The 17,592-nt window shown below is 63.1% G+C and overlaps 1 protein-coding gene across 3 annotated transcripts; it reads left to right on the top strand.

The window, feature by feature from the left end:
- Nucleotides 1-131: 131 nt before the first annotated feature.
- Nucleotides 132-16,165, top strand: LOXL3 (lysyl oxidase like 3). 3 transcript variants are annotated; one of them, XM_032109136.1, is made up of 15 exons: nucleotides 132-266; nucleotides 6,097-6,418; nucleotides 6,764-6,927; nucleotides 7,300-7,511; nucleotides 10,409-10,468; nucleotides 10,733-10,952; nucleotides 11,159-11,339; nucleotides 11,629-11,783; nucleotides 12,854-13,009; nucleotides 13,269-13,431; nucleotides 13,794-14,037; nucleotides 14,579-14,694; nucleotides 14,786-14,922; nucleotides 15,281-15,392; nucleotides 15,543-16,165. In XM_032109136.1, the coding sequence occupies exons 2-15, from the start codon at nucleotides 6,109-6,111 to the stop codon at nucleotides 15,614-15,616; spliced, it is 2,304 nt and encodes a 767-aa protein (XP_031965027.1). In that variant the 5' UTR covers nucleotides 132-266; nucleotides 6,097-6,108; the 3' UTR covers nucleotides 15,617-16,165. The 3 variants fall into 3 exon arrangements, with proteins under 3 accessions (XP_031965027.1, XP_031965030.1, XP_031965029.1); XM_032109139.1 differs by lacking the exon at nucleotides 12,854-13,009 and adding an exon at nucleotides 12,534-12,707; XM_032109138.1 differs by lacking the exons at nucleotides 132-266; nucleotides 10,409-10,468; nucleotides 12,854-13,009 and adding an exon at nucleotides 12,534-12,707 and having other exon boundaries at nucleotides 6,109-6,418.
- Nucleotides 16,166-17,592: the final 1,427 nt, after the last annotated feature.

The raw sequence follows: 17,592 nt of genomic DNA, 5'->3' as shown, positions 1-17,592 counted from the left end.
CCGAGCCCAGCCGGGGCGGGGGCTGGAGCCGGCCTCATCCCGGGGCGGCGGGCCGGGGGCGCGGGCCCGTCCGGGCCGTCCCGGCGGCGGGGCCGGGGCCGCTCGGCGCGGGCCGGGGCGGCGGGGCGGCCCCGGACACGGGCACGGCGCGGGGCGGGCCGGGGCGGAGCGCGGCGGCACGGGCCGAAATTGCTCAGCTCGGCACTGCAGGATACGATACGGCACTGCACGGCTCGGCACGGCTCGGTTCGGCACTGCACAGCTTGGTACGGCTCGGTTCGGCTCGGTTTGGCACACGTTTCTGCTCAGTACGGCTCGGCTCGGTTCGGCACGGCTCGGCACGGCCAGCCGGCACCCCAGAGATACCGCGCGGGGCCCGGGAGCGGCTGTCCCGGGAGCGGCGGGGGCTGCGCCTTGCGGGGCCGGGGCGCCTCGGGGGTGTCGCGGGTGCGGGGTGGGTGCGGCGATGCCGCCCCAAAACCCCGGTGGTGGGAGCGTGTCCGTGCCGTGCCCGTGGGCGCTGCGTATACCGTGGTGCGGGAGGTGCCGTGGGCCGTGTCCGTGCCCCGCGGGCAGCGTGACCGGGGCGGGCAGCGCGGGTGTCCCGCGGGAAGGGGAGCCCGGCGGACCCGGCGGGGTTGTGAGTGCCGCCTCGGGGCTGTACCGCACCCCAAAGCGTGTGGGCTGCGGGCCGAGCTGCGGGTTACAAAGTCCGGTGGAGAGTCAGGATTTCCATGAAGACCGGACTTGCTGTAGCTCATGGAAGAGAGGATGGATGGAGGGATGTGGGGCGGGAGGGCTGGCGGTGATGGAAGGGATGATTCTTCGCTGCTGGCTGTTCGCCTTCCCAGCTGCTCTCAGAGGAGCCCGCAGCTGAGCCGGTCCCGTCTCCAGCAGGTCCAGGAAGGCTGGTTCCCTGCTCCGGGATGCCTGGGACCCCAGCCCTACCAGCAGCCCCCCAGCCCCGCTGCCCGCCCCTCAGCCCGTGGTGATGGCTGATGTTTGCGCATTCCTCCGAGGTCTTTCCCTCCTGCCGGCAGCTGGTTCCTCCCAGGGCTGCCTCTCCCGAGCCCGGGGCAGCTCAGAGCAGAGTGGGCAGACCCGAGGGCCCTGCCGTGTCCTGGGGAGGCTGGGTGGGGGTAGGAGCTGTGCTGTAACCTGCCCTGGCTTAGGGGGTGACAGCAGGATATGGGGATATCAGGTAGCCCAAAGGGGCTGGACCCGGAGCTGTCAGGGAAGGGAAGTGCAGCCCCAGCCCCACACAAAGCTCTGCCCCGCTGACACCCCGAGATCCGGAGTGTCCTTTCCGCAGCAGGGTCCCTGTCCCTGCATGGAATGGGGTCACACAGAGGGTGGCAGGGGTAGGCACCCTGCCTTCGGACAGCGAGGGGCAGCGAGATCCCAGCCACAGGAGGTTGTGGTTTTGGGAGTGACAGTAAGCCTGCCAGGGAATCCAGATTCCCATGTGGCCCTGGGCTGCTTCCTGGTGCTTCTGGGACCAGTTTGTGGAACCCTGTGCCCTTCCAGACCTTGCTTACCCCGGAGCTCTGACCCATGGCAGGTCCCCTCCTGAGCGGGGTGGGGGTATCAGGGCTCCCCTGCTTCGTGCACATGCACTACTGACACTCCAGGGCTGCCGGGAAGTGGGAAAAGCGGAGCAGGCCCATCCAGGCAGCCGGATTGCGAAAGGGCCAGCGCTGGGCTGCGTGTGATGGGGCCCTGGGGAGAAGGGGAGGGATGGAGCCCTGAAGCCATGGGACTCACCAGACCTTCTCCTGCCCCGACTGCTGGGGATGTGACCCCATGCTCTCAGGGATGTCCTGGCATGGGACATCAACAGAGAGTGACTGTGTCACCCCGTAACCTTCCCAAGGAAGGATAAACAGAGCGAGCTTCCTCTCCCTTATGCTGGCGGGTTTCCCAGGTCCTCGGTCTCTTGTGCTGCTCTTCTCCAAGTCCTCCCAGTTGTCAGTGCATGGGATGCTCCATGTCCCCGTGGGTGTGTCCAAGGCTGCTGCTGAGTGAGCATGTCCCTGTAAGGCCTCCGTGGCCTGGCCCTTTCCTGCTGCCGTGGTTTGGGATGTCATCCCTGTGCTGCAGGGATGCCCTGTGCTGATCAAATACACGGACTCACCCGAGGACCTGCTTCACCAGGAGCTGCCCCTTCCCGAGGTCTGTTGGATGTTCACCGGGATTTTGGTGGGGCAGACTGAGGTCCCGCTGTGTGCCCAGTGAGTGCTGAAGGACACACCTGATTTGAACAGTCCTGAGCCCCAGGCACCCCCATCAGCACAGCCGAGGAGCTCCGGGAGGGGCAGGCCGCGTGCAAGACACATGGGAGAGCAGAACAATGGTGGGGACAGTGCCTGGCCATCAGGGCTGCAGGCCCTGTCAGGGTGACTCTGTCCAGGGGGACTCAGCATCCCCCATCACCCACTGGGACAAGCAGAGCCAGTGGGCTGGCATGAGAGCAGTTTGAGCAGTGCCATGTGGGGCTGTCCCCTGTCCTGAAGGGTTCTTTCACCCATGCCAACCCCAGCAGCGCGGGACTGAGGCTGAGGACTGGAGAGAGCCCCAAGGTTTTGGCTCCGCAGGACTGTCGGACACCCCACCACCAGCGCCAGCTGCACTGAGGGCTGGGATGTGGCTCAGGGCCCCGTGCACACCCGGCTGGGACATTCCTGAGGTTTCCTGGGCAGTGGCAAGAACCTGGGCTGCTTCCCGACTCCCACGCCCAGCGCTCGCTCCAGCCAGCCCGTCCTCCAGAGCCCTTTACCCTTGCAGTGGAGTTCTGCTGAACCTCTGTGCCCTTGTGCCAGGGCAGCACATCCAGAGTGGCACAAGCCCTGGTCCAAGAGGAGACTGTCCCTGGCTGGAGCTGACAGCAGGACGGTCGGGATGCTGGGGTGGGCTCCCCATCCAGAGCAGCAGGCAGGGCTGGAGCGGAGCAAAGCAAAGCCTGCCAGTAGAGCAAGCAGTCGGGCAGCAGGAGAGGAGCAAACGCACGGCTTGTGCCTCAGAGAACGGAAAAAGTGATGTGGACAATGAGAGCCCTGTTAGCCTGACTGCCTGGGACACGGACACGGAGCGTGTTCGGAGAGGGAGGTGGTACAGGAACGGGGAAGGAGCCGTGCTGTGCTGCAGGGAGCTCACATGGCAGCTGGCCTGGGGAAGGGCTTTGGCCCCACAGAGCTCAGCAGGGAATGTCACTGGGAAACTCTGAGGTGAGTGGCAGAGCTGAGGTGGCAGGGCAGAGGAAGCGCAGTGGGGATGAGGGATGCTGGAGCGGAGCTGAACCAGGACCTGGGAGCAAGGATTACAGAGCCTGGAGGTCACGCTGCTGAGGCTTGCAGGGGAATTGATGATTTGCTGCACAAAGCCCAAGCACTTTCTCAGGTGCCATGTTCTGGTCTCTGGTCCTATGTGTTTTGTTCCTCAATGCACAGGTTTAAATTTTCCTTGTAGTCAAGGATATAGGCTGCACGACGCTGCTTTACCAGGCTGTCCCTATTCCCATCTCTGTTTCCCCCCATTTCTGTCTCTTCAGTCTGTACTAGGAGGGTACTTTTCTCCTCCTCCTGGCACAGTTTTGCTTTGAAAAGCATGTGATCCTCACCAGAAAGCCCACGGAGTGGTGACTTCCCCGTGTAACCACATTTTAGTTCCAGCAGGTGACCGGTTTTAATCCACTTAGCAGAAAGTGCACTGATTTTGTTGAGTGCTAATTATTCATTAAAAGGTGGTGCAAGATGAATCGAATGCCTTCCAGTCTCAACCTGTTATATCAACACAGTTACTCCAATTAACAGGACCTGTGATCTCATAAAAGGCCATTCCCGCTTCCTGACGCGGGCTATTTCTGCCGGACCGTGGAGATTGGCATTAATTGTGCCGATGTCCTTCAGGGTTGTACTGACCCCGTTGCGAAACTGCCCAGTTCCACAGCAGAGCATCCTGCTCACTCAGGAGTGCTGGGGAAGCTCCAGTCCTTGTGCACTCCAGCTTTCCCTAAGGAAACACTCTCCAAGGTGTGTTACAGTTAGCACTGAGAGGGCTCACATTTGTGTGTCAGGACAGCTCTGAGGGTTTACAGCCCTTCCTCTGGGCAGGGCGATGTCGAATAAGAAGTTTTGTTACTGCTGTGAGATGGCAAACTCATCCCTTCGCTGCTTCCCAGGCGGTGTGGAGGTGAGGATGGAGCATTCCCATCCCAAGCCCAGAGACTTGGTCCCCTTTTCTAAGCCGCTGGCAGGGCTGGGGTGGCCCATGCACCCGCCTTCCCTTCCTGCTGGCTGGGTAAAAGGTTCAGCAGAGCGTTTCTCTGCTGCCTGCCCACAAACATGCATCCTGCTGGGCTCTGCTGTTCTCACAGTGCCAGAGCAGGCAGCTGAGGCACCGGGAGCCCAGAGCTGGCTCCCGCCACCCCCAGGGCTCCAGGCTGCCTGGGCTATATCCCCACCAGCTCTGTGGCGTCCCCTGTGTCCCAGTTGTGACAGAGGAGAGAGCCAGACCCACACTGACATGATTGCCCCGAGGGATTCGATGTGCTTCATAGAATTATAGGGTTGGAAAAGACCTCCAGGGTCATCAAATCCAGCCTGTGACCAATCCCCACCTTGTCAACCAGACCAGAGCACTGAGTGCCATGTCCAGTCATTCCCACCACTGTGTCTGGTGTAGAACTGGACCAGCAGTGCTGGTCTTTGTTACTCCTCACTCCCTTGCTGAGCATCTCTGCAGGCACCAGGCTCATCCCGAGGCTCTCACTGCTCCTGGTGGCACCTCCGATGTGATGTGTGCCCAAAGGGGCCGGTAGGCAGCAGGGCTGGGTCCTGTGGGGCTTCTGTTGGTGTGATGGGTGTGGAAAAAGGGCTGGCATTGGGCACCATCCTGGTTCATCCTTGTCTTGGCCCAGGAGACATTCCCAGAGGCTGGAGTGTGGACCAGGTCCTCACCCTCTGGAAAAGTGAACCAAGCAGGGATGGGGCTGATTCCTCTGTGAAAACCCTGCCCTGGAGGCTGGTGGGGAGGTGGAGGAGCTGTGCCACCCCCAGCTCTGCATGGGGTTTGAATTTGTTTCCCTTCCTCTGTGACACTGCAGCTAAACTTGAGAATTTTAAATCACCCCGGGAAAGCCAGACCTTGTTCTTTTTAATGTTTCCTGATGGCGAGCATGGTCTGTGTGAGTGCAGCGGGCAGGATCTGTGCTCAGGGTGGATGTGGAGCACAGAGATGTCTTGCTGTGGGGCTATCCTGTAGGGGTTTTGGGGTCTGTTTTCCCACCTTGGAAGAGACCAGCAGGGACAGTGGCATGAGGCTGCAGTGGACAGGGAGGTGGGCAGGTGGCCATGCTGGTGCTCACGCGTGAGCATCAGTCAGAACTTGTCAACACCAAGCAGAAATGCTGCTCCTGAGCTCCAGGATCCATGGGAATAGCACACTGAGAAGGGAGGGCGGCTCACAGAGAAGGGTTTTCACTATTGTTTGCCATGGGACTGGTGCAGGAATACCACATCTCCCTCAGGTATTCAGGGAGCCACAAATATCGTCGGAGGAATGAAGGAGCGCAGCACAGAGGAATGTGAATGCTCTGGCTGCCTCGCTCCTCACAGAGGGCAGGAGCGTGGGCTGGAATCCCCTCAGCCAGCAGCCATTCCCTGCTTCTGCTGGATCGAGCTCCTGGCCAGTCCAGCAGGGCTTTCCCTGTGCCCTGAGCCTGTTCCAGCTCCCTCGGCTCTGGCAGCAGATCCCTCTCCTTCCCTTCACCTCTCTGGGGGTGACGCACACCCCTGTGCTCGTCTGCCCTCACTGCCCTTCAGATGTGACCGGGCAGTGCAGTGGGGGCTCAGTAGGGGCTGTTGGTAGAGGGGGACTGGGAACAGGGGCACTCTGGGCAGGTCCCTGACAGACCCGAGGGGGCAGGGCTGGTGCAGGGGCTGCGTGTGGGGAAAATTGGGCTGGCTCTGGCCAGGACAAGGCACGTGGCTGTGCTGGTGCTGGGCAGGGGGTTTAACCAGCACAGGGCTGGGCAGGGAGGCTGGATGGGGGGGGCTGGTGTTCCAGTCCTGCATGCCCTGACCCTGTCTGCCCCTCCAGAGCCACGCTGCCATGGGAGGCTGCGGCACGTGGGCATGGCCGGAGCTGCTGGTGCTGCTGGGCAGCGCATGGCTGTGGGTGGGCAGTGCCCAGCCCACTCCCCCGGGCCCCACGCAGGCCCCTGGGCCCCAGCTGAGGTTCCGCCTGGCCGGTTACCCCCGCAAGCACAACGAGGGCCGCGTCGAGGTCTTCTACAACGATGAGTGGGGCACCATCTGCGACGACGACTTCACGCTGGGCAACGCGCACGTGCTGTGCCGGCACCTCGGCTTCGTGGCTGCCACCGGCTGGGCCCACAGCGCCAAGTACGGCAAAGGAGTTGGTAAGAGAGGGGTGGTGGGCACAGCATCCCCCTGGCACAGCCCCCCGCACTGCCGGGACTGGGGTGGGTGCCCTGACAGGTTTGCAAGGCGCAGGTTCTGTGTTTGCAGAGTGTCTGGCAGTGAGTGTGTGCACATGTGGGCACATGTGGGAGCTTTCTGTCTGTCAGAGCAGCCCCTTGGGGAGGTGGAGACCACCCAGGGCTTTACTCTTGGCATTTCACTGGCCTCAGCTTTGTGCTACAGCTCCTGCTGCAACCTGTGTGGTCCCTGGCCATGCTCCGTGGGCGCCTTCCCTGTTCCCAAGGGATGCTTGGCTCCCCCTCACCCCCGGCTGTGTCTGGCAGGGCGGATCTGGCTGGACAATGTGAACTGTGCCGGAAGCGAGAGGAGCATCGGGGACTGCAAACACCGGGGCTGGGGGAACAGCGACTGCAGCCATGAGGAAGATGCGGGAGTTGTCTGCAAGGATGAACGCATTCCAGGCTTCAAGGACTCCAACGTCATCGAGGTGAGGAAGCTGCTGGCCAGCGTGGGCAGCTGGTGATGTCCAGGATCCCACAGAGCACCCTGGGTGTAGGGCAGTGTGGGAATTCTCCCTGGGGGTGCAGGAAAGCAGTAGTGGCTTTCCTGGCTGTGCTCCCCAGAGCTGCACCTGGGGACTAAAGGGGACAAGGGGCACTGGGTACACTGGATGAGATTTGGTCCTTGGCTGCCCAGGGCCATCAAATGTGGCCAGCAAGGATGCAGGACTGGCTGTTCCTGTGCCCTGCCTGTGACTAGGGACCCCTCTCCTGCATCCTTGGAGATTCCCTGGGGGTGGGCTGGCAGGAGAAGGGGTGATGGGACGTGATGTGAGCTGGGGCTGACCTGATCCCTGCAGACCGAGCAGAGCCATGTGGAGGAGGTCCGGCTGCGGCCGGTGGTGTCCGGAGGGCGGCGGCAGCTGCCGGTGACAGAGGGCATCGTGGAGGTGCGCTACAAGGACGGCTGGGCACAGATCTGCGACCAGGGCTGGGACAGCCACAACAGCCGCGTCATCTGCGGCATGATGGGCTTCCCGGCGGAGAAGAAGGTCAACAGGAACTTCTACAAGTGAGTGAGGCCGGCAAGGAGCCCACAGGGGTGGGGTGTCAGAGCAGAGCCAGGGGCGCGGGGCTGGGGGTGGTGCCAGGGGCATGAGGTAGTGCTGGGGGGACAGCAGAGGCTGTGCTGTTGGGTGGTGTGGCTCCTAAAATCCCTCCCACCCTACTGCTCGCCAGTCCGAGCCCCAGCTGGCTATCTGGACACTCAGTAACCAAGCTGAGGGGCTGTGGGGTGGTTGGGGGGCCTATCCCCCTACCACACACACTACAGCAAAGGCCACTCCAAGGCAAGCGCTTTTGCTCCCTGGCAGTGGTGCAATGTCATTTCCCTCTGGCTCCCCATCCCAAGGGAGGTTTGCAGCCATCAGGGGATGCTCCAGCCGCACCATGGCTTGAGCAAGGGGCTCGGTCAGGCCATGCCTGGCATTGTGTGTGCCCTGAGCAGGCAGCTCCGGTGTTGCTCCGCAGGCGGCCGAAGCGAGCAGCCAGGATGAAGGGCTGCAGCCCGAGGCCAGGCAGCAGGTAAGGGGCCAGGGCGCCCCATCTGCTGAGCTGTGGCAGAGCTGGGCTGTCCGGCCCCGCCAGTCTCTGCCGTCAGAATGGATCCTGCCACAAACGGATCCGGATGGAGCAGACTGAGGGCCTGGGCTGCGCTGGCCCAGTAGGACAAACCCCACCCCAGAGGACCTGCCTGTGCATGCTGGGGTCCCCCATTCCCCACAAGAGATGATCTCTCTCCCAGGCCAGTCATGCTCCAGCCTTGTCCTGCACACCAGGCAGGAGTCCTGGCACCCTGGCAGGGGAGCAGGAGGCCTCGGAGCAGAGCCGTCTCTCCTGGCGGATGGGGAGGGAGGGCTGTGGAAATGGGCTGCTTTCTTCAGAAAGCAGCGGTGGGGACACTGGAAAGGCTGTGCACCCCTCCATTCCCTGCAGGATGGGCTGGCATGGGCACCAGAGCCCATGCTCAGCAGTGCTGATGGGCACAGCATGGCAGGTCCTGCCCTGAGTGCCACATCTGCGTGGGGTCTCTTGCATCCTCTGCCCGCTCACTCTTGCTGCCTTTCTGCCAGACCCAGGGGATGGTCTGGCTGCCTTTTCCCTCCATCTGCTGAATCCTGCTGCTGGATTTGTTGGTGGATACAGTGAGCCAGAGCCCATCCTCTCTGGGCTGTGCCATGGCACCTCTTTCCTGAGCCCGCTGCCCCCAGCACGGGGCCTTGCCCCAGTCCCACCACCTTCCCTGGTGCTGAATGTGCCCTACACCCACTGCGAGCTCTTCATTGTGACACTCACAGGTCTGTGTTCCCAGCAGTCATCCTTGCCAGCTCCTGCAGCTGGTGATGGGAATTCATGTGGGGTCATCCCCTGGGTTTCCTCAACCCCCACCTGCAGGTCCTGTTTGCTACAATGTGCTGTTTTCTGGCTGGTTTGGTGCTGACTGCCCCTTTCGCAGTGAGCAGGTCCTTCCCCTGCTGCACTGGGGGAAATATTTTGTGTCTCCATGAGGCTGCAGTCCTGTCCCTCTGCCCAGAGCAGGAACTGGCTCCTGAGAGCCGCACTCTGTTTTGTAGGGGCTGATCAATTTGGGGCTGCACAGCCACAGTCATATGTGGGCACAATATCCAGGCTGAAAGGGGAGTCCTGGTCCAACTCCCTGTGTGGAGCAGAGCCAGCTGTGCGTTAACCCAGGACTTCATCCAGCTGGCTTTTGAAACCTTCCAAGGATGGCAATTCTGCAGCCCTGTGGTCTCTGCTCCAGTATGGAACAGCCCTCACGGGCAAAAGGTTTTCCTTACCCTGAGCCTGAACGTTGTGTTGTCAATCACGCCTCTTTTCTCTTGTGCTCTTCCCTCCCTGCTGGAAGAGCCAGGATCCTCACAGCTCCCACCTCAGCCCTGGCTGGAGCAGTCCCACACCCCCCTCTCCTCCCACACCGCCGTCCTGCTGCTCTCTCTGGGGCTGGCACCACATAAATGACATCTTCTTTTCCTGGGGACCCAGATCCAGATGCTGGATCCAGATGTGGTTTCCTGAGTGGGGATGGTTTAACCAGATGGCACTGATGCCCTCTGGCTGTCTGAATCCCAGCCCCGTGCTGTGTCCTGGGGCTCGCTGCACTGTGCAGGCTGATAGCAACCTGTGCTGACCTGCAGGACAGTGGCCAAGCTTGGTTTTGCCTGGTCCCTGGGGCTGTCAGTCCCCTGCCCTCCTTTGGGCCACTCTGCTCTTCACTCCTTGCAGGCTCTGGGGTTTTGGCTCTGCTCAGCATCTTCCTCCCCGAGGGAAACAAAGCATTTGAGGATGTTGGGATTGCACCTACGCCTTGTGTGTGCTGAGCCTCAGGCAGCTTCCCTTCACGGCTCAGCCTGTGCCAGGGCTGCTCCGTTTGCTGGCAGTGGGTTCTTGCCAGCCTGCAGCGAGTCCCACCATGCCCCATGGCCCCAGGGCGAGCGCCCCAGGGTCGCCTGTGCTGCTTGCTTGGTGCTGTTTGCTGGGTGTCCTGCTCCTTGGGGACATGGCACAGTGGTGGCATCTGGTGTCTGGATGAGGACACGGACACACCTCACCCACACCTGACTGATCAAATGGTGGCCTCCGGTGTTTGATCTTTTGCTGTGTGACAAGGCAGAGCAGGATGTGGCTGCATCCAGCAGTTTCCTGGTGGGATGCATGCAGGAAACTGCATCATTGCTGAGGAGTGTGGCTGTGTCACACTGCTGGCAGCAGATGATGCTGTTGCACCCCTGTGTGACACGAAGGGGATGCACATGAGTCTTCCTGGGGGCCAAGGTGCCCAGTTCAGCCTCCAGTGAAGCCAGGGCAGGCTGTGCTCTCTGTGTCACTGCTGCAGGCAGAGGTGACAGCCTGAGGATCTGGGCTCCGTGATGGTTGTTTTCTGTTTTCCAGGCTGGCCTCCAAATCTCAGCCTAAACAAAAGCGCAGGGAGGACGTAGGGCCCAAGAAGAGGTAAATGGCTCCAGTGGCGAGCCAGAGACAGGAGCCTCGTGCAGTCCCACCAGAGCTGTGCGTGTCCCCACGTGCGTCCCCATGCTGCTGGGGGTATGGGACAGGCAGTTGGCGAGGGGTGGACACCTGGCAGGCACCGTGTGTCACCCCAGGGACAGGGCAAGGGGCACGGCCAGCGTGTGCAGCCACAGGCAGGATGGCTGGTGACACCTCCGCTGCCACTGGCCACCCTGGCCGTGGCTCAGGGCTCCTCTCCCCTCACAGGCTCTTCACGGAGCGGCAGCAGCCCAACTACCGCCTGCACTCGGTGTCCTGCATGGGGACAGAGGTGCACCTGTCCATGTGCTCCTTCGAGTTCTACCAGGGCAACTCCTCTGCCGCCTGCGGGGCCGGCATGCCCGCTGTGGTCAGCTGCGTGCCGGGGCCCCTCTTCGCCACTGGCAATGCCCACAAGAAGAAACAGCGCCAGCAGCAGCAGGGCCAGGTGAGCCCCACAGGGAGGGGGACAAGTCCTGTGGTGCCCCACAGCCGGGTTCTGTCCCCTGGGCTGTGTGAGTGTGTGGGCTGCTGGGTGACTGGCTCTGGAGCAGGAGGTGGGGACGGTGTCCTGTGCCTGCACATCCCAGGAGTCATGACCAGCGCTGCGTTGTGACATTCCACACTGCCCCACGCCTGTCCCCGCTCCCACAGGCCCGGATCCGGCTGAAGGGAGGCGCGAGGGTCGGCGAGGGCCGTGTCGAGGTGCTCAAGAGCAGCGAGTGGGGCACAATCTGTGATGACCGCTGGAACCTGCAGTCGGCCAGCGTCGTGTGCCGTGAGCTGGGCTTCGGCAGCGCCAAGGAGGCCCTCACCGGGGCACGCATGGGCCAAGGTGAGGCTGCCAGGGCACAGGAGCCAGGCATCCCCTCCTGAGGCTGTGGATGAGGCACTTGTCCAGGCTCTGCTGGGCTGGGGTGTCCCGTGGGCACTGGGCTGCTGGATGCACGTGGAGCATCCCAATGGGACCATGGCTACTCGACCACACTGCCCCAGGCAGCAGCTGTGAACGCTGGAGTGTCCAGCTCCCTCAGGCCTGCTGAGAAGAGAGGGCAGCCCTAGGGACAGGGTGGTGCTGGGCATCCCTGTGTCACAGGGCCCTGAGTCCTGCTGTCCCCCGGCAGGGACGGGTCCCATCCACCTGAATGAGGTGCAGTGCCGGGGCACCGAGAAGTCGCTCTGGAACTGCCCCTTCAGGAACATCACGCAGGAGGACTGCAAACACACGGAGGATGCAGCTGTTCGCTGCAACATCCCCTACATGGGCTACGAGAACCTGGTGCGCACCACGGGGGCCTGCCGGCTCCATGGGGCTCCCAGCAGCGGGGCCTCAGAGTGGGGTGCTGGGGGAGGCCCATGGGATTCATGGGACCCTCATCTCTCCTCCTCTGCACCCCACATATTACCCTCTGCTCTGGGGCAAGGGCTGCCCTGGGAGCTCAGGGCTTTTGTGGGTGGGAGTCCCTGTGAGGAGGGGGTGGAGGGGAGGCTGTGGGGGCTCTGGGTGCTCTGTGGGTGATGCTCTGTAAGGGGAGGTGTGGGGCAGCTGCTCCCTGCTGCTTTTCCTGCCTGTGCCCGCTCCCCATCAGAAACACCAGAAAAAAAATCACTGTGGGCCAACCAAGAGAGATTTTTTTACCTGTGATGAAACAAGCAAACGGAGCAGCTTATTCCTGTTTGCCCTGGCCCAGTGTTTCATCCGCTTTGAGCTTTTTTAATGATCTTTTAACTCTCTCACACCTGTCATTTCTGAAATGACGCCATTTCAAAATGAACTGTTTTCCCTGCGCTGGTGAGGCAATTCCCAAACTCACAAGCAAATTCTTGTCCCCAAATCCACCAGTTTTGGCAAGTTCCCTGCTGACTAAAGTTGTGCTTGGCTCTGCTCGGTTCCTGGCTTCCCCTTCCCCCTGTGCAGGCACCGCAGCACAGCCCTGGCTGTGCCGGGACAGGGGCTAGGGACAGTCCTGTGGTCCAGGGGGAGCATCACCTGTGATGGTGATGATGCTGCCACTGCCTTTTTCCGCAGATTCGGCTGAGCGGGGGCCGGAGCCGCTTCGAGGGGCGGGTCGAGGTGGCGGTGGGGGCTGGCGACGGGGACCAGCCCCGCTGGGGTCTGGTCTGCGGCGAAGGCTGGGGTACGCTCGAGGCGATGGTGGCCTGTCGCCAGCTGGGTCTGGGATTCGCTAACCACGGCTTACAAGTAGGTGCCAGCACCAGCTTGGCCAGGGCAGCAGCAGCCACCACCACTGCTCACGGGGCTGGGGACAGGGACGGATAGGGCTGGGGATGGGGCAGAAGGTGGCACAGCGTGGGGTGCCCGCTCACGGCCCCAGGGCTTCCCCGCAGATCCGCCTGGCCGGCGGGAGGACGGAGTTTGAGGGCCGCGTGGAGGTGAAGCGAGGCAGTAAGTGGGGCACGGTCTGCAGCGATGGCTGGACCACCAAGGAGGCCATGGTGGCCTGTCGTCAGCTCGGCCTGGGCTACTCCCTGCACGCCGTGACGGTAGGTGCCAGCGGGGAGGGCCCCGGTGACACTCTGGCGAGCACAGGCACCGGCCGGCGCTTCCCAAATGACCATGGGGCTGCATGGGGACAGATGGGGACAGAGGGACATGGCCACTCCATGTCATAGGACAGGACCTTTGTGGGCAGCCAAGGGCATGGGCAGCTGTGGTGGGGGGCTGGCTGCAGCCTGGGCATGAGTGAACCAGGGCAATCCAGCCACCAGCCCTGCCACCCAGCCTGCCTCGCCCCCTCCCCAGGAGACGTGGTACTGGGACGCCAGCAACGTGACAGAGATGGTCATGAGTGGCGTGAAGTGCGCTGGCCACGAGATGTCCCTGAGCCACTGCCAGCACCACGGCGCCAGCGTGAGCTGCAGGAACACGGGCACCCGCTTTGCTGCGGGCGTCATCTGCTCCGAGAGTGAGTGGCCACAGGGGCTGTGGGCAACAGGGGCTGCAGGGGGGCTGTCTGTGGGTGGGGGTTCTGCAGGGAGGGGGTCTGTGGGCAGTGGGGTCTGCAGGCATGGGCTCTGCAACTGGTGGTGTCCGTGGGCAGTGGGTTCTGGGCAGTGGGGCCTGTGGGTGGTGGGGTGTGCAGACAACAGTGCTGTGGGGCCAGGGGCTGTGGTCAGTGGGGTTTGCAGATGGAGAGGCCGCAGGGTCAGCCAATGCCCAGCCAATGAGAGGGCACATGTCCCCCCTGCTGGGCGCTGCCCCGTCCCCTCCACTCGCCCCATCCCTGCCAAGCAAAGGGCCTGTCCCTGAGCAGTTGCCTGTCCCCAGCTGCATCCGACCTGCTGCTGCACGCGCCGCTGGTGCAGGAGACAGCATACATCGAGGACCGGCCACTGCACATGCTGTACTGTGCCGCCGAGGAGAACTGCCTGGCCAGCTCGGCCCGCCTGGCCAACTGGCCCTACGGGCACCGCCGCCTGCTCCGCTTCTCCTCCCAGATCCACAACCGCGGCCGCGCCGACTTCCGCCCCAAGGCCGGCCGCCACTCCTGGGTCTGGCACGAGTGCCACCGGTGCGTGTGTGGCACAAACAGGGACAGGCGTGTGGGCAGGGGACAGATGGGGCTGGGGGTCAGAGTGGGAAGAGGGTGATGGTGCTGCATTGGGCTGAGTGAGGGTGACACTGGGTGAGGAGGGTGCTGGGCAGGGGTGACGTTGGAAGAGGGTGACACTGTGCAAGTATGACACTGAGTGAGCATGACACTGGATAAAGTCACCCCAAGACATTGATGAAGGTGACACCGGGTGAGGGTGACACTGGGTGAGGCAGAATCTGCTGCCGAGGCTCTGACTTTGCCTGGTTTGTCTTAGGGATGAGCAGTGTTGGAGCTGGGGTTTCCAGGAGGGCACGGATGGGGCTGCAAGCCCTCTGCTTGCCTGGGCCATGTGACTGGGGACAGTTTTGTCCCCTCCCAGGACTCTGCCCAACCTCACAGTGCCACGGCCTCAGAGCAGGGGCTGCGGAGACATTCCTGGTGGCAAGGGGCCGGGCAGGTGGCAGGGGGCTGATGCAGGGCAAGGCAGTCTGCAGCTGGTGCTGGCTCCCTCCCACAGGCACTACCACAGCATGGACATCTTCACCCACTATGACATCCTGACCCCCAACGGCACCAAGGTGGCTGAGGGACACAAGGCCAGCTTCTGCCTGGAGGACACTGAGTGCGAGGAAGGTGGGCGATGCGGGGCCCCGCAGTACCGGCCCTGCCCGTGTCCCTATCATGGGGCCAGGCTGGGACGAGCTGCGTCTCCTCCTGCCTGCAGACGTGGCCAAGAGGTACGAGTGTGCCAACTTTGGGGAGCAGGGCATCACTGTGGGCTGCTGGGACCTCTACCGGCACGACATCGACTGCCAGTGGATCGACATCACTGACGTCAAGCCAGGCAACTACATCCTGCAGGTGCTGCACCTGACCCTCCCCAGCCCCTCCTGCTGCCCCCACCCTCTGTCCCTGCACCCCAGCTCTCCATACACCCCAGCCATGCATCCCTTTTTCCCACTGGAGCTTGGTGGGGCTGGTGGGTGTGCTGGCATGGGACAGTGACTGTCCTCATGCCTGCAGACATGCAGGGCTGCTCAGACATGCTGCCACATGGGTTTTCCAGCTCTGCACTGCCCATGGGCACGTGGTGCACAGGGACAAGGCCACTGCACCAAAGAGCCAGCCACTGGCTCCTTGGAGCCCTCTAGCACAGCTGGGGAGACACATCCTGTGGGGCTGGGGAAGGGCTGCAGGCCTCACTGTCAGTGCCTCACAGGTTGTGATCAACCCCAACTTCGAGGTGGCAGAAAGTGACTTCACCAACAATGCCATGAAATGCAACTGCAAGTACGACGGGCACCGCATCTGGGTGCACAGCTGCCACATCGGTAAGTGACAGAGCTGCAGGAAGCCGTGGGGATGAGTGAGGATGGGCTGGCGTGGGGTGCTGGGGTCCTGGGGGCAGCTGTGGTGGGAGGTGCTGGCAGGGCAGGGGATGCACAGCACGGGAGCCAACAGCCCCTGACCTCTGCCCGCAGGAGATGCACTCAGCGAGGAGGCCAACAAGCGGTTTGAGCAGTACCCAGGTCAGCTCAACAACCAGATTTCATAGGGCCCTGGCCCCGGGGAGACAGGCATCTCCCTCCCTCACCCTGTACGGGTGAGAGGAAGCCACTGGGGGACCGGCGGGGAGGCCTCATGTCCAGCGCTGCTGCCATCGTGTCCTGCCGGGGACTGCCCAGGACTCACCACCGGCTGCCCTTCCCCACCTCGGGGGGGCTGGTGCTGGAGGCACCGACACCTGCACCTCCCAGCCTGGGGCTGCCATCCCAACCACTGGCCAGAAGACCGTGCCCACATCCCCTGGGCTGCGGCACACGGGTACGGTCCGGGAGGTCCTGCACCCCCCACCGCTCCATCCCTTCCATCCCAGCTGCACCCCATCTCCCACTTCCCCCTTCAGCCCTAGTTCCTCACCCCACAGCTCATCCCCTCAGTTGGCCCCAGGACCCACCACCCACACAGGCCCTGGGAGCCCCTGGTCCCCTGGGGATGGTGCAGGTGTCTCTGCCCACAAGCGCTGCCCAGGGATGGCTCCTACCCCCATCTCTCGGTTGTAATTTTATTTCCTCTATAAAGTTGTAAGTTCTATTTCCCACTGGCTGCTGGCACGTCTCTGGCTTGGGATGAGAAGCCTGGAAGGAGCAGGTGGCACAGTTCATGCTGCGGGGCTGGTCACCACGCTCCGGCACAGTGTGGGAGCATCCCCTGGCCCCTGCACCGCCTCATCCACACAGCCCTGGCCCCACACAGCCCTGGCCCCACACAGCCCTGGCCCCACACCACCCACCAGCAGCAGCCCCGTGGCACCGCGTCATGGGGGTAACTCTGGAGCCAGGATGTGGTGAAGAGCTGGTGCCCCCGCACCAGATCCAGGGCGAATGTTATCGAGCAGAAATCCCATCCCTGTGTCTGTGACCCTTGGGCATTGGGGTCCACGCAGCTGTGACCCACAAGAACTGAGGTCACACAGCAGAGAGGGGCTGCCTCGACTCCTGTGGGAGCACAGCCCGGCAGGATCTGGGACTGAGACTCTGGGCAGGGACACTCGGATGTGACACAAGGGCTGAGAGAGGCACAGCCCAGCCCTCACCCCTCAGCTGGGTGCTCTGACCCCACCAGCCCCTTCCCCATTCCGGGGACCCCGGGCGCTGCCCCCAGCCTGGGAGGAGGAGGGGGCAGGCCTTGGCTCAGCCCTGGAACGCGCTGCGGTCGGCGCAGCCGGGGCAGCTATGCCAGACACGCCGCGATTTCCCCCGAGCCGGCGGCGCTGGCCGGAGCAGCGAATTCCTCCGGCGGGGCCGGGGCTGCTGAAAGGAAGCCTGTTCTCAGGGCAGGGCGAGCGCGGGGGGAGCAGGGGCAGAGCCGCCCCTCACCACAGCACCGCCGAGGAACTGTGCTTCTTTATCTCCCAAAAGCAACAGGCCGGGGCTCGGGAGCTCCGTCACGGGCACGGCCTGGCCCGACAGCCGCATTCCTCCGCCGCGCTGGGCCCGACGCGGCTGCTCCCGGCTGCCCTCGCCTCAGAGCCCCTGCTCCCGCTCCAGCAGCGGCGGCTCTTCCAGGAAGGCAAGGAACAGCCGGAGCTGCTCCTTCCCCGAAGGCCGTCGGCCGCCAGCTGCAGAGCACAGGGACGGCCCCAGCCGTCCCCAGGGGCCGGGTGTGTGTGGGAGCGGAGCTCCAGCACTGACAGCGAGCTGGGGGCGGGACAGGCAGAGCCCCGGCCCCGGCTCCGGCTCCCATCCTCAGCCCTCCGGGACATCAGGGGCAGGAGATGCTGCCCCAGACATCACAAGTCCAGCACGACGCCAATTTTACCACGGCCTGGAAAGCTGCTGCACAGGAGGGGATGTGGACACAGGGCTTGGAGCAGTCGCAGAGCTCACAGCAGAAGGGATGTGACCAGAGGGACATGGCACACCGGCACTGCTGCACTCCAGGGAGGTAATGCTGGTTCCAGACCCGCTCTGGGGCCGCACTCACCCACAGACAGGCCACACAATCCACAGCTCAACAGCTGCCCACCTG

Source organism: Corvus moneduloides, chromosome 5 (assembly GCF_009650955.1).
Source record: "Corvus moneduloides isolate bCorMon1 chromosome 5, bCorMon1.pri, whole genome shotgun sequence".
NCBI classification, from domain to species: Eukaryota; Metazoa; Chordata; class Aves; order Passeriformes; family Corvidae; genus Corvus; species Corvus moneduloides.
The sequence above is the reverse complement of the archived record's forward strand: the minus strand, read 5'-3'. Positions and strand labels throughout refer to the sequence as shown.

Bases quoted from the DNA above. Each gene is read 5' to 3' on its own strand.
- LOXL3 (XM_032109139.1), top strand. From the start codon at position 6,109: ATGGGAGGCTGCGGCACGTGGGCATGGCCGGAGCTGCTGGTGCTGCTG. The intron at 14,923-15,280 runs GTGCTGCACCTG...AGTGCCTCACAG, and splicing joins CAGGCAACTACATCCTGCAG to GTTGTGATCAACCCCAACTT. The intron at 15,393-15,542 runs GTAAGTGACAGA...CTCTGCCCGCAG, and splicing joins GGTGCACAGCTGCCACATCG to GAGATGCACTCAGCGAGGAG.